Source organism: Semicossyphus pulcher, unplaced genomic scaffold (assembly GCF_022749685.1).
Source record: "Semicossyphus pulcher isolate SPU_LCO1_2020_fin unplaced genomic scaffold, fSemPul1.0.p SCAF_1, whole genome shotgun sequence".
NCBI lineage: Eukaryota > Metazoa > Chordata > Actinopteri > Labriformes > Labridae > Semicossyphus > Semicossyphus pulcher.
In genome coordinates this window covers 622588-637025 of record NW_027211603.1, presented here as the reverse complement: position 1 = coordinate 637025, position 14438 = coordinate 622588, and the positions used below count along the sequence as shown (strand labels likewise).

General features: G+C 45.1%; 1 protein-coding gene and 1 long non-coding RNA gene across 2 annotated transcripts in view; one reads left to right on the top strand and one right to left on the bottom strand.

The window, feature by feature from the left end:
• Nucleotides 1-14438, top strand: part of shank2b (SH3 and multiple ankyrin repeat domains 2b) — a 227999-nt gene that overhangs the window by 140154 nt on the left and 73407 nt on the right. Inside the window, exons 12-13 of the mRNA XM_069664439.1 lie at nucleotides 11657-11796; nucleotides 13498-13611. Coding sequence (XP_069520540.1) covers nucleotides 11657-11796; nucleotides 13498-13611 — 254 coding nt within the window. The remainder of the gene's footprint in view (nucleotides 1-11656; nucleotides 11797-13497; nucleotides 13612-14438) is intronic.
• Nucleotides 10587-13568, bottom strand: LOC138593492 (uncharacterized). Its single transcript, XR_011308323.1, has 3 exons — nucleotides 13272-13568; nucleotides 11601-11771; nucleotides 10587-11373 (listed from the first exon to the last, which is right to left on the bottom strand). It is a non-coding gene; the product is annotated as an uncharacterized lncRNA (long non-coding RNA).

Here is a 14438-nt window from a genome sequence, read left to right as displayed (position 1 = left end):
TTGCCGTCTGACACACCTGGAGGTGTCTATATTTATTAGTTAGAGTCAGAGTATCGAGGGTGAGGGAACATTACAAACTTAGTCAGATTACGCCTCGGAGCAGATTTCCTCTGTGACTTTGATGTGATTACAACATTCCTCTCATTGATTTGAAGCAAAAAACTCATTCAGTCTGTTTATCAAACTCGACAAATCTGAACGATGTTCGAGCGCTGCTCGGACTGAGACGGGCGGAGTTTGTAGCTGAGATGACGAGGAGTCGCAGAAGTTACCGATGGAGCATAGCATTGGAGCATAGCATCACGCCGGAGGGGGCTGAGATTAGCGTGTCGACACGGGTTTTGTGTTCCCATCAATGCCAGTTGGAGCCGAGGCGTTCGGGTCTACTGCAGAGTCATGTGACCCGGGTCTGAAAGCCGATTGTAGCCTTTCCCACTGAACAAAAAAGCCGGGTGTTATAGCGGGTGTTAGTGGGGTTTTTCCTTTCCGCTTTTCTTCCATCGTTTGAGGCCTAACAGACCTTGAATGGGGTCTATCTCTGTAGGGATCCTTTCTGTCATGTTGTCACACACTTAGAATAACAATCTGAGCCTGTCAGTGGAAACAACAAGAACTTTTAGTGGACGACCTTTGACCCATCAAGGATGATGTTGCAGCCATTACAGCCTGTTTCACTGCTGCATGATGAACACATCTACTGGAGACACTCAGAAACGTTTTCTACTTTTTAGTCTGTTAGACCCCAAACGTTGGAGGAAACGCGCCCTGTGTGAAAACAGCAGAATGACCCTTTAATGCAGGCGTAAATGCTGAGCCAGACACGATAAGCAGACTTGTGTAAATACGAGGTGTGAATTGGGTCGTCGTCTCTCTGCCTCTCACAGCTCTATATTCATGTAAACGATCACGGTGGCTTTAGGCACTTATAGAATACAGAAATGTAAATGTTGATCGTCCTGTGTTTGTGTCTGCGCTGTAGTGTTGCTGTTCCCTCTCTCTCTCTCTCTCTCTCTCTCTCTCTCCCTGACTCTTCCTCCACCCTCTCTCTTCCTCTCTCTCTCCGTGTCTCTGGTGATCATCCAATAATAGCACAAATTATGCACAGCTGGTATTAATCAACACTGTCTAATTAGCACCTCAAAGCCACCTGGGTAATTGCCAAAAAAAAGAGAGAGAGAGAGAGAGAGAGAAGCATGAGGGAAAACACGGCTGATGATTTCACCCGTCTCATCCTGCTGATGTCGGAGACCCGATCAGTTTTATCGGAGGTTCTGATTCTACCACACCATCTTACCAACAGTGATTTAAAATGGTACTAATTCAAAGTAACAGTGACCGCAGCAGGAGGTGGTGTTCTAAACTGAAGATCTGAAGCATGTGTGGAAAGTTAAACGTCTCACCTGAGTTCATATTGAGCTCAAACTGTCATCTGCTGACCGTGCTGAGTCCATCTCAGTTTGTTGTGGACATGTACCAGACACCGTTAGTTTCATTAGTTTTGTTCATCTGACAGGATATGAACTAAAGTAAGCAAATATTTAAACATGCTAGAGTTAGCAGGAATGCTAACTTACATCTGTAGTTCGTTGGCAGGTAACAAAAACGGAATTAACCTTTATTTATACTCAACAGATCGTAAAGGGGTAACCCTCATTTACAATATCAAGTGAATGACAAAAGCAACGAATAGACAGACGACAAAGTGTTCTAAAAACAAGGAGACAAACCAGCAGGAGACAAACCAGCAGGAGACAAACCAGCAGGAGACAAACGAGCAGGAGACAAACGAACAGGAGACAAACGAACAGGAGACAAACCAGCAGGAGACAAACGAGCAGGAGACAAACCAGCAGGAGACAAACCAGCAGGAGACAAACGAACAGGAGACAAACCAGCAGGAGACAAACCAACAGGAGACAAACGAACAGGAGACAAACCAGCAGGAGACAAACCAGCAGGAGACAAACCAGCAGGAGACAAACGAGCAGGAGACAAACGAACAGGAGACAAACCAGCAGGAGACAAACCAGCAGGAGACAAACCAGCAGGAGACAAACGAACAGGAGACAAACCAGCAGGAGACAAACCAGCAGGAGACAAACGAACAGGAGACAAACCAGCAGGAGACAAACGAACAGGAGACAAACCAGCGGGAGACAAACCAGCGGGAGACAAACGAGCAGGAGACAAACGAACAGGAGACAAACCAGCAGGAGACAAACCAGCGGGAGACAAACGAACGGGAGACAAACCAGCAGGAGACAAACCAGCAGGAGACAAACCAGCAGGAGACAAACCAGCGGGAGACAAACGAACGGGAGACAAACCAGCAGGAGACAAACCAGCAGGAGACAAACCAGCGGGAGACAAACCAGCGGGAGACAAATGAGCAGGAGACAAACGAGCAGGAGACAAACGAACAGGAGACAAACCAGCGGGAGACAAACCAGCAGGAGACAAACCAGCAGGAGACAAACCAGCAGGAGACAAACGAACAGGAGACAAACCAGCAGGAGACAAACGAGCAGGAGACAAACCAGCGGGAGACAAACCAGCGGGAGACAAACGAGCAGGAGACAAACGAACAGGAGACAAACCAGCAGGAGACAAACCAGCAGGAGACAAACGAACAGGAGACAAACCAGCAGGAGACAAACCAGCGGGAGACAAACCAGCAGGAGACAAACCAGCAGGAGACAAACGAGCAGGAGACAAACCAGCAGGAGACAAATGAACAGGAGACAAACGAACAGGAGACAAACGAGCAGGAGACAAACCAGCAGGAGACAAACGAACAGGAGACAAAGGAGCAGGAGACAAACGAACAGGAGACAAACGAACAGGAGACAAATGAACAGGAGACAAACCAGCAGGAGACAAACCAGCAGGAGACAAACGAACAGGAGACAAACCAGCAGGAGACAAACGAACAGGAGACAAACCAGCAGGAGACAAACCAGCAGGAGACAAACCAGCAGGAGATGTTCTGATGATTCAAAGTTACATTAAAATACTGGTGGGTAACAGCTATTAAAATAAATAGTTCAGTTCATGCAATAATATAAAATAATAAAATAAAATACATCAAGAGGTTTAACAGTACATTTGTAAAATTGACTCCAAGAAAAAAACTATGAATGATCCAAAGTCTCTTAAAGTGCACCCTTGCATCCTTCACTTGTTTCCTTTTCCTCAGGCCAGCACTTTCTCTCTCCCAAATGCCTGGACAGGAATTGGGAAAAGGGCTTTTGCGTATTCTGCACCCTCAGTGTGGAATTTGTTGCAGAATGACTTGAAACTGAAGGAACTGCTCTCATTGAATGCTTTCAGATCCAAAGTGAAACACTTAGAAGCTGATTCCAAATATGAATTTGTCCCTGTTGTGCGTCTGTCTGCAGCTTTGTGTTTTTTGCTGCTGTCTTGGCCAGGTCTCCCTTGAAAAGGAGATTCTTAATCACAATGGGACTACCTGGTTAAATAAAGGTTAAATAAATAAAAATAAATAATGAACTGATTTTAGTTTGATGGTGACTCAGGGCGGGTTCACACCGGCTCTGTTTAGTCCGACAGAACCGAACCCTGGAGCGTTCGTCCCTTCGGTGCGGTTCGTTTCGGTGGTGTGAACGCCGGAATGAAACTCTGACCAAACAACCGGACCATGGTCCGCTAGAAAAGACGGGTCTCGGTCCGTTTCGAAACGGACCACGGTCCGGTTTGATTCCAAATACAGGAAACAAACCATCAAACTGTGCATTGTAGTTTACAGGTGCTGACATCTGCAGAATGCAACTTTGGAACAATTTGGTCTTTGATTCAAACAAACAGACTGCAGGTGTGAATGCGCCCTCAGAAAACAAATCAAATCAGCAGTTTTACACTCTGTGTTTATTTTATGACAAGTTGTGCTTAATATTTCTTACACATACGATCCCAGGTATTCAAAGACAAACACATTATACAGACTCCAGTTTCACCTCAGTCCGATCTGCTGCAGCATCCAATCAATAACTGATATCCAACAAGGGGGCGTGTCAGTCAGTTAAAGACTTTGGTGGAGGCTGCTCTCGTTTATCCTCGCTTATCGCTCCTCGCTCCTCGCTCCTCCAAGCAGGAATAAGAGCTTTGGGACGCTCCTCAATATGGCGGGTCCGGAACTACTTCCCGAGCGAGTGAGGAAAAACAGAGACTTGGGATGAGGGGAATATCTTGGTCCAGGCGTCAGGCACACTTTAACTAAAAAGCAAACCTTACACAGAACAGATACAAATATACATGAGTAGAAAAACCCCCACCAGAATCAGCAATGCTTTAATGGTGCATTATGGGAAATGTAGGGTCCAATATCTTGTATTGACACATGATGAGGACTGAAAGTCAAGTCTCTTTCTATAATGAAGTGATGTAGTGGCCCTTGACTGTAGTTTATAGTTAATAGAATTAAAAACTTTCTGTGATCAGCTGTTTTTATTTCTTCTGTCCCAAAAGTCTGCAGCAGAATATCCGAGGGTTATATAATGCCCACGTCTGCAGAAATACGTTCACTTCATGTCTGTTTGGGGTTTTATTTTTAGAGGCTTGTTTAAATAGAAGCTTTAATGAGACTCTTGTGTTGTTTGGCGCACCAGAAATCGACTTTGCATGGCTTTAAAGCTGGGGAGGAAACTGTGGAGGAACCAGGAGGAGTCAGACGGTGTGTGTGGTGCTTCAATTACTGATATTTAATATGTTAATGTTTAGAAACTTCACGGATGTTGAGCTGTGTGTTTGTACTGTTAGGGTGTTCAGGTGTTGGTGTTGAATTCAGCCAAACCTTAGTCTGTTCTCACATCGCACACAATGTGGAGGTGGTACCTGCGGTGCAGGTCAGCTGACAGGAAAGGGATATGAGACGCTCCGACCAGCGGCTCCAGGAGATGTTAGAAGTGACCCGTGTCCAGTGTGAAGCAAAGACAGTCAGGCTGATGGTGGGCCCGATTCCTCCTTCAGACTAAAGTAAACAGAGTCCTGATGTTCTGATGGTTCTAAAGATGATCTCTGCAGATGTTCCTGTGCTGTGAGGGATGTTAGAGTGATTCTACTTCCCCCGATCTGCTCGGAAAAACGTCGTGTCCGATTTCAAATCATATTGTCACGTGGGACCAAGCGATAGCCAATCAGGAAGCAAGCTGACTGAGGCAGGAAGCAACCGCAGCCATGGCGACCAAAGCAAATGTGCAGCATAAAGTAACCAACCCGTGTTCACGCCGTCTCCACCACTTCATCCACTGTTTGTTCTTTTTTCTTCCTGAATTTTCAGTAAAAAGTCCAAAAACTATCATCACCAGTTCTTCCTGCCTGTCGGCCGCCATCTTTGTTTTCTCTGAAGTCTCGTTTGAGCGCCCGAGATTCTGTGAGATTTCCAGCTGTGAGAGTCGGACTCTGGTTGTTGGTGAATGTGTCAGAGTGTGTTGTGCTGTTTGGGTCAGATCGTTGCTCTGCACACTACAGGAACAAAACTGTTCAATCAGTATCTGTCGTCATGTGTGGCTCGCTCACATTGTACACAGCTGCTAGTGCGGGCCAGCCTTTAGAGAAGTGGTTCAGACTGCCAGTTCAGATACTTTAAACAAGGTTTATTTATTTAAAACAAGAAACTGAGTCCATTAAAGGGAGAACAAAACACACATGAAGTCAACAGGAACAGGAAGTCAAATTAGAATCACGTCTGTTATTAAATAAAGTTCTCGTTTAGATCAAAGCTCCTGTCAGGAACTCGCACAAAGCCGTACCTCTTGTTTCTGTGCTGATCTTGTCCTGCACATGTGTAAGGAGCGTTTTTAACAAAACATCTCATCTTTCTTCTTTTAACTGTCAAACGTGTAAACTGTAAATCTCTGCTGTGTGTCATAAAAAAAGGCTGATCTGGCAGCGTGAAGTTAAGCGCCTCGTCTGACACCTACCCCCCTGCCCCCCCGCCAGTGGTTACAGGCAGTAAAAATAACTGTATAGAAATAATCAATGTTGTTGCTGAAGGTCTGTTTGCTCTTGTAGCTCATATAGAGGCATCAGTGGTCATTTCAGTCTGTTTCCATCTAAGAACTCCTCACAGGAGCTTTAATACGGACAAAGAAGCACTGCTGACCTGCCACCACATGCGAGGGTCAAAGAGCGAGTGCAAGGGAGAGCAGAGAGCGCAACCAACAACCAATCCACCATGAGGGTGGGGGTGCTTTTCATTACATTATTTGCACATCCTGCGTCACTCGCTCGCGTCGAGGACAGAGGAGGCCAAATGACAAGTCCTTGGATCAAAAGCGCCACCGCTAGGCGACGTATTTACTGATCACGCGCTGCTCAGCTGTCTCAGCTGTCAGACCGATCTTTAGGAGTGTTCAGTGAACCGTTGGGATGCCACACTTTCTCCTGAACTGATCCTGTATCTCTGCAGTTCTGTAGATGTGCTCTGTGATAATATATTTTGCCATCACGCCGCATTAAACACGCTGTGAGAATAAACTGTGTGAATAAAGAGCGGTCTGTGTGCACACCAGTCACGTCACGTCTTTGGTTAAAACACTTCCGCGTAGGATCCACCTGTGTGTCCTCGCTCAGAGCTCCTCCTCTCGCCTCGCTCCTCCTCTCGCCTCGGTCCTCGTCTCCTCCAGGTGCATTTAAGAAACTGGAAGATCCTCCATCATGGGGGAGGGATTTCCAGGTCAGGCAGGGAGAGAGGACGCAAGGATGCGCAAATTAGTGTAATGAGAAGCACGACAAGAGAGGTTTAGGAAGTAAACTACAGGAAGTGAGGTAAGTTAGGAAAGGAAGTGATCAAAAGGAAGCAAACAGTTATCTTTACTACACCACGACACTTCCTTGGTATTTAAGCTGTCATTACAACACTTTGCATCCTCTTTGGTGCTGCACAGAAACTTTTGCATAACTTTTGTAAGATATAAAAACCTCGTGTCAGTCGACGTTCCATCCTGTTGTATGTTTACTCAGTTAAAATGTTAAGAAACACGAGCTGTCGGCCATCACACAGGGCGGCTGTCTTTGTGACCCCTCAGCGGCTCGTCTCTGTGAGTGTTTCTCAGCTGCAGTTCGCTTCGTGGCTTCCCTGTAAGAAAGTGCGAGCAGCCTCGCTCTGAATGGGGTTAGCTCTCCAAAGGCCCGGGAAGGTTTGAGGAGGAGCGAGTCTGCAGGACAAGGTGACCCACTTACTGAAAAAAACATTTCCTTCCCCTCTCTCTCCATCCCTCGCTCCTGCTCTCCATTCTCCTCCTTTCTCTTTAATCTCCCACTTCCTCCTTCTCTGTGGTTTTATCTCTGACGCTTCCTCTCTCTCTGTCAGCAGTGCTCACATTGTGTGTGTGTGTGTGTGTGTGTGTGTGTGTGTGCAAGGTTTCATGAGGTTTCATGTTTTTATTATTTAACGACAGATTTTCACTCTCTGCGTCTTTGTCGCTTCATTTCTTTGACATGAAGATTTGAAGAAGTTTACGTTAAGATGAGGCCATCGTTCATTCGTCCCACAGCGGGGACATTCACAGAGTTACAGCAGCAGAGTGCAACGTTACAATAAAGGGCAAATAAAAAGATGGAAGCAAACAAAATCTGCACAGAGCTAATAAGATAAGTGAACATCGTAATATTTTAAGTGTGTATCTTTTAAAGATTCGGACACACGTGTGCTTTAATTTTATTTTTGTATCATGCGGGAATAATATTCAAAACAGGCTCAACAACGCGACTGTTCAGGAAAAGAGGCCAAAAAGCAAAGTCGATTAGAAATGAAAACTTAACCTCAGGAACTTTGTTAGCATTCAATGAATCAACTTTTCTCTCTGTCGTCTTTTGTGGAACAAAACATTTGAAACATTTCATCTTTAAAAGTTTCTTAACTCCTGAAGATGATTTTACAAACAGGAAGTGGCTCATGTGTTCAGTTTGTCGTCCTCCTGCATGTTTGCTGGATTTAGAAACTTTCTCATTGTGTTCAGACCGCCAGACAAATGATTTCTGTACATCTGTTGTCCTTCTGTTTCCTTAGAAACATTGTGAAGCTCTTCAGCCCAGGACAACAACGAACCTTAGTGACCCTGTTTGTGACATTTCACAGACAAACATGATCATCACGTTTTCTCCTCATTGATCCAGGGATCACACCCATGTCGCCCTGAACAGCCAAAGTCAGAGCAAACTTCTAGATGCCTAAAAAGCAGCGTGCAGCTCTGTTGGCTTCCTGTGAATACCCATAAGCCCTTGTGATCCCTGCAGCATCATTTAATATGAGGCAAACATACAGAAACCCTTCGGCCTGCATCGCGGGCATCTGTTACATTAGAACAGAACCTGCTCCTGCTCCTCTCTCACATTGTCCGTCCATCCTTCATGTGCTGTGAGAAGTGTTGTTATGGAAGTTGACCACTAAGTGGCGCTACATTATCATGGCAGATACATCTACCAGCACCACGGCCATCCTCACTGCGATCACACCTCTCCTCCACGGAGCGAGCGATGAGCTTTTATCACTTGAAGTGACATCAGTCTTATTTTAGTGAGGTCATTAAAGCATCCTCATCTTCTCAGCTCCGTGCAGCCCGTCAGCAGAAACACCCTCTCAAGCTTTTATTCTTAGACATGTGGACGCCTCCCTCTCTGTTCTTAATCCTCTTACATTACAGCTATTCACAATCTTCAGTCATCGGATTGTAAACGTGTTTTACTTCTTTATAAAGCTTTAAATAATCTTTATGTTCCAGATCACAAAGACCTTCCACACTTTTAAATGTTCCCTGAAGATGTTTATTTGATCTCATTTGACTTTCTAATTCTTACGTGTTGTAGATTTTAGTCTCACAAAGAATCTCTTCTGTTCTTCTGTTCTGTCTTTCATTACGCTGTTTCATTAGTTGCATGTTTGTGCTTCTTCGATCACGTTTACGTCCTCCGTCCGCCTGCATCAGGTCGTCACGTCTAACAGGACAGAGTCACAGCGCCCGCTCTGCTCTCGCTCATCTTCTTGTAATTTGTCATAATTTGGCTTTAGGATGTTTTCCTTCTCTAACGCGGCCAACTCCCGGGTCGCTCCCCGTGTGGTCTTTATAGTGTCTTGTCTCCTACCCAGAAGCCTTTGCAGCTCTGTGGGTCAGAGCCTGCACACATTCTGCCCCACTTACTACAGCAGACACGTGCCTGCTGGCCTCTGAATATCTGCTCTGCATAATTGGTTTGTGCATGTGCGTGCAAGGCTTGTGTATACATATGCATGAATATGCTCCGCGTGAGAGGTTGTAGTGTGTGTGTGTGTGTGTGTGTGTGTGTGTGTGTGTGTGTGTGTGTGTGTGTGTGCAGAGTAACGGTCCCTGTTTTAACTTGGAGAAGCTCTTAATTCCTGTTTTCAACCTTTTGATCAGATAGTTAAAAATGCTGTCGATCGTTCGGTCTTTAACGTCTCTCAGATTTTTATTGTTTGATAAAAAAGTAATATCACACTTCATGACAAGGTCACATTTTCTTTGCAGCAATATCATGGCAACGTATTCGTCCATTTTCAAGGTGTTTCTTTATTTAACCAGGAAGTTCCCACTGAGACACAGGAAGGAGTCCTGGCTGAGACAGCAGCGTAAAGGAAACTTCTACAAACAGAAACTACATCAAAGTATAAATAAACACAGCAGCGTGACTCGTGCAGTCGCTGGTCTTCTTTGTAATCTTTCATTCTAATGAAATAATCTAGTTTAAGGTGATTCTGTAGCTCAGTGTGTTCGTGTGACCGCAGGTTGCAGCAGCAGAGAACTTGAATAAGAAAGTGGTTCATGTAATGTGGTTAGAAAAAGGTACCAATGTTTAATCCTCCGGTTGTATGAGGAGAACCAGCCAGCCGTCTCACACGAGCTGCAGTAATCAGTCGCTGCAGGATTGTTGAGACCTAAAATGATTTCGCAGCAGCTTTTTTTAAAAAGCTTCAACGCAAGTTTCGATGTTTTTTGTCTCCTCCATCCTATTCTCATCTCCTCTCTCTCCTCTCCTTGTTTCCTCTCTTCCTGCCCCATTTCCTCTCGTCTCATCTCTTCTCACTTCCTGTCGATGTGAAGAGGCAGGGTTCCAAATAAACTGCGTAAAAACTGAATGACACTAAAGTCAATTGCAATGAAATACAAATGTCTCACTGTGCGTCCACATGCAGGGCTATCCATGCGTGCAGAGGAGAATCTACATGTTATCTGTTTGTTATCTCGGCTGCAGCAGCATGAAAGCATTGAGACGGGGGGATGACTATTGTAAATCAGCGCTGACACAAACATCAAACACAAGTTATGCAGTCAGAGATGTCCTCACATGGTGGTACACTGCAGAGCTCAGGATCAATATTCTGACCATCAGAGAGGTGAGTCTGCTGACGTAAATCAGATGATTCATATTTATAGAAAACTGTGAGGATGAGAAACAGTTGCTGCAATTAGTTGAATTTGCATGAATTTGCAGGAACGCAACTTTGTAACTTCGTTGAGGGACTGAATAATGTGTGCCGAAAGCCAAACCAAATACACATCAAACATTTTACATGCATATAAAGAATCTCACAGAAGTCAAACACTGATGGAACATCTCTTTAATATGTTTTTCTCACAGATTTCTTTTCTTTAGAGACTCAAGTTTTTTGTGAAACACTCAGAATGAAGTTTAAACGACAGATTCACTTCTAGGAAAAAAATCAGGTGTTCTCCTGATCACCTGATCGTTTAAAGGGCCAGTGCGTTGATTTTCACCCTCAGTCCGATCATGCTGTTACGGGGAGCTAATGTCATTATGGAAGAATAAAGAAGCTCTGTGCCTTTGGAGGGCGCTATCTGCTTCTCCAACGAGCCCTGGAAAACCTTCGCCAGACTACGTAAAACGCGTCATCTGGCAGACGCCAGGGAGCTCGCTCAACACTTCCTCGATCTGGGACGCCGCCTCTGATGTCATGCCTCGTTCAGAATCGTCAGGTTTGAAATGTCGACTGCAGACCTGAAGTTTGTTTAGACGATCCACCGGTATATTCGCATCGTATTTCAGATACCACTCAGACTCATTGCCTGCAGCGAAAGGGGTCGTATTTCACTCCAGCGTCTCTCACTGGGCCACTCCTTTCAGAGGGAGGGGCGCAATGCATGCTGGGTGTTGTAGGAATGTAGAATGGGCGAAACCACAAGCTGTTTCTACGACTTTCTCCACAGCTATGGCGCCAATTTCAAATATTATTGCTTCTATCGATTACAGAGAACACCAGCTCTGACTGACAGCGGCTTTCTGCTCCTCTGAAGTCATGTTCTGATAAACACCGTCAGCTGTCCTCTTCCATCTTTAGAAGAACGATGTGGAAGCAGCCTGTTGTTCCTTCATCACACTCTGTAACGATGATGCAGAAGGAGACATGATGGTGTCGGCTGCATACAGTGAAGTTTATGGATCCAAATTGTAGATAATAAATGACTTTTGATGCAATGTTTTGTTTTATAAGGAGCCATCTTTCTGACTATATCATGAAGTTGGATGTGAATATGTTGATGACCCATGCATCTGCACACTGACACTTTCTGCAGGAGCATATTGAGTTGGGTGTTCTGTTGTGTTACCTGTTTGCACCTTTAATCTTCTGCCCTGACCAGTTTATCTTGCCCTCCTCTCTCAGCCCCAGCAGTCACGGCGAGGCGGTGGGCCCCCGGAGGAAGCTGTACAGTGCCGTTCCAGGGAGACATTTTGTGGTGGTTCGGTCGTACACGGCTCAGGCCGAGGGGGAAATCAACCTGTACAAGAGCGACAGGGTCAAAGGTGAGGATGAGTGTAACTGTAGTTACCAGACTTTGATCCCATCACATGTGGAATAAGTACTCGGACCTTTCACGTCACCTGTTCACTTTATTTGTTCACAATAACCTGAATTTGAAAGGAACCATGTAAATAAACGATGAAATAAATGTAGCTGAGTGAAAAGTTCCCTCTTTGAAGATAAATGATGAACACCAAAATCAAGAGCGAGTTAAAGCCACTGATTCATCTCCGCCTGCATTTCATGATCGTGTCTGAAAATGAGCCGAGTGTAAATCAAACAGCACATTAGCATCTCTGATGAAAATCACTCTCAGATGCAGACGAACAACATTCAGAGGGAACGGGCTCTGCAGGTCTGCTGAACGGACACGAGCTGCATTATTTACAGAGGAATCCTGCAGGACGGCGTTTAAGCCCCAAACATCTGCGTTAAGCTGCTGTGAATGTGTGAATAAAACATTCTAACCTTGTTTTTAAAGCTCAGCAGGAGGATTCAGTCTGAAATCATCACTGACATATTGATTTTTAAAGCAGACTGTTATCTTTAATGAGTGGGCTTGCTGTCGCGTGCAGCTTCTCTTCAGTAAAACAAATCTCTACCACTGCGTGCGTGTGCTTTATGATGAACACAGGGTGCAGGTAGAGCCGTCTATAGGGGCCCACCACAGGTATTGTCTTTCCGATGTCAAAACTCTTTCTGCAGAAAACAATGCGTCGGGTGAAGCCGGGAAATCTGAACGCTGAACGGCTTACGTGACATCGCGTCAGGGAATTTATCTCATGTGGAACTTTTGATCTAGTTCAGGGTTTTGGTTGTTGTTAGCGGTTAGCATGCAGATGTCTGTTTATAGAGATTAATAAGAAGCTAAATAGTCGTCAGATGAAGCTGATGGGAGTCGAGATTAATCGGAGGAATTAATCGTAAGTGAACTGCCCCTGTTAGGAGAAGCTGGCTGAAGTTCATACACAGAAGCTAAGCTAAGCACCGCTGCAAACGGGATCAGGAGTAGCACGTTTGTTAGCCACTTAAGAGAGACATGTCCGTTTAAGAGTTATTTTTTCTTCACAGCTTCACATCAGCGTCAGAGAGCCCTTTCCCTCGGCACTGTGTCTGCACAGCGGTCCTTTATACCTCCGCATGCAGCGCACGGTATCTGATCAGCTGTTCGTAGTTACTTTTCAAGTTTCCATAATTATCCCGTCTTAGACTTTAAATCTGATAAATCGTGTTCATTTTTCTTTTCAGAATAAAACTGGACTGAAGCAATAAAACTAAATGTTTCCATCTAACTTTGTCACAAACCTTTCAAAGCTCCTCAGGAGGAACACGTCCTGCAGCTCTCTCTGTGAACGGCTGACATTTAATCACAACTAACAAAGTGTGGTTTAAAAGTCCTCCTGTTTATCAGCTCCATGATCACAACTGTCACATTCTTTTATTATAACATCTTAATCACCTTTCATATCGTCCTTACCTGGTTTCCGGGACTTGCCTCGGAGTTGATTTATTGTCGGCGCGTCTCTCTTGTTGTTCTACTTTCTATTTAAATGTGACATTTAACTGAAGCCTTAAATGATCTCTGGGGACGCATTGTTCTCTTCTCTCATCCTGTGCTCTAAAAACATTTTTCACTGTCTTCTTACCTCCCCTCCCATCCTCCCCTCCTCTCCTCTCCTCTCCTCTCCGTCCCCTCGGTCCAGTTCTGAGCATCGGAGAGGGGGGTTTCTGGGAGGGCAGCGCCCGCGGCCAGGTGGGCTGGTTTCCAGCCGACTGCGTGGAGGAGATCCCGGCCAAGGCCACCGAGGAGAGGAGCTGTGAGTAAAACACTCGGGGTTGGAGTTGGGACTTTGACTTATTATGTAGGACACGCTCTGTCTGCCAACACCCAGTTTGTGGAGGGAGGGAGAGAGAGAGAGGGAGAGAGAGAGAGTGGGAGGGAGGGGCAAGGGCGACGGGCTGCCTCAGGGAGGAGTGAGCACCAGACCCTTTATTTGCTGTATTTTTCTGCACTTTCTTTATGAACGTAACTGAAAACTAAATAAATTAAGTCGTCAACTAGAGCTACGTATAAATGACTTCCTGCTTGAAGGTAACATTATCAATCAATACTTTTTTTTTAAACAGTGCCACATCACAGCCAAAGCTACCTGAGGACAAACAGAGCAGGTCTTTGTACTCTTTGTTTTGACATTTACTTTACCTGCCTCTCTCGGAGTTATAAATGACCCCACAAAGAGTTGACACTACTTCTGCTGCGAGTGAATAAATAACGTGTGTAGTTGTAGTTTCCTGCACAAAATGAGAACACTCTAATTACGTTGTTCAATATTTTAGGGATGCACGGTATTGGATTTTTTGCCGATATCCGATATGCTGATATTCTACAACCCTTTTTGCTGATTACCGATTTCGATAGTGATATATTAGGCGCATGTTTTTTTCCGCCTCGTTGCAGAGAACATCAAGTCTCCCCTGTAGTGGAATCGATACCTGCTCTTATTGTAGTGGCCAAAAACTGCAGACATCTTGCACCCTTCTTCACGCTTGATGGAAGGAGCGCGGTGCAGGCAGAGCGCGCGCACACTTTGCGTCAAGCTTTTTTTGGAATCATCGAGCGTTTAGACATTAAAGCGCTTTATCG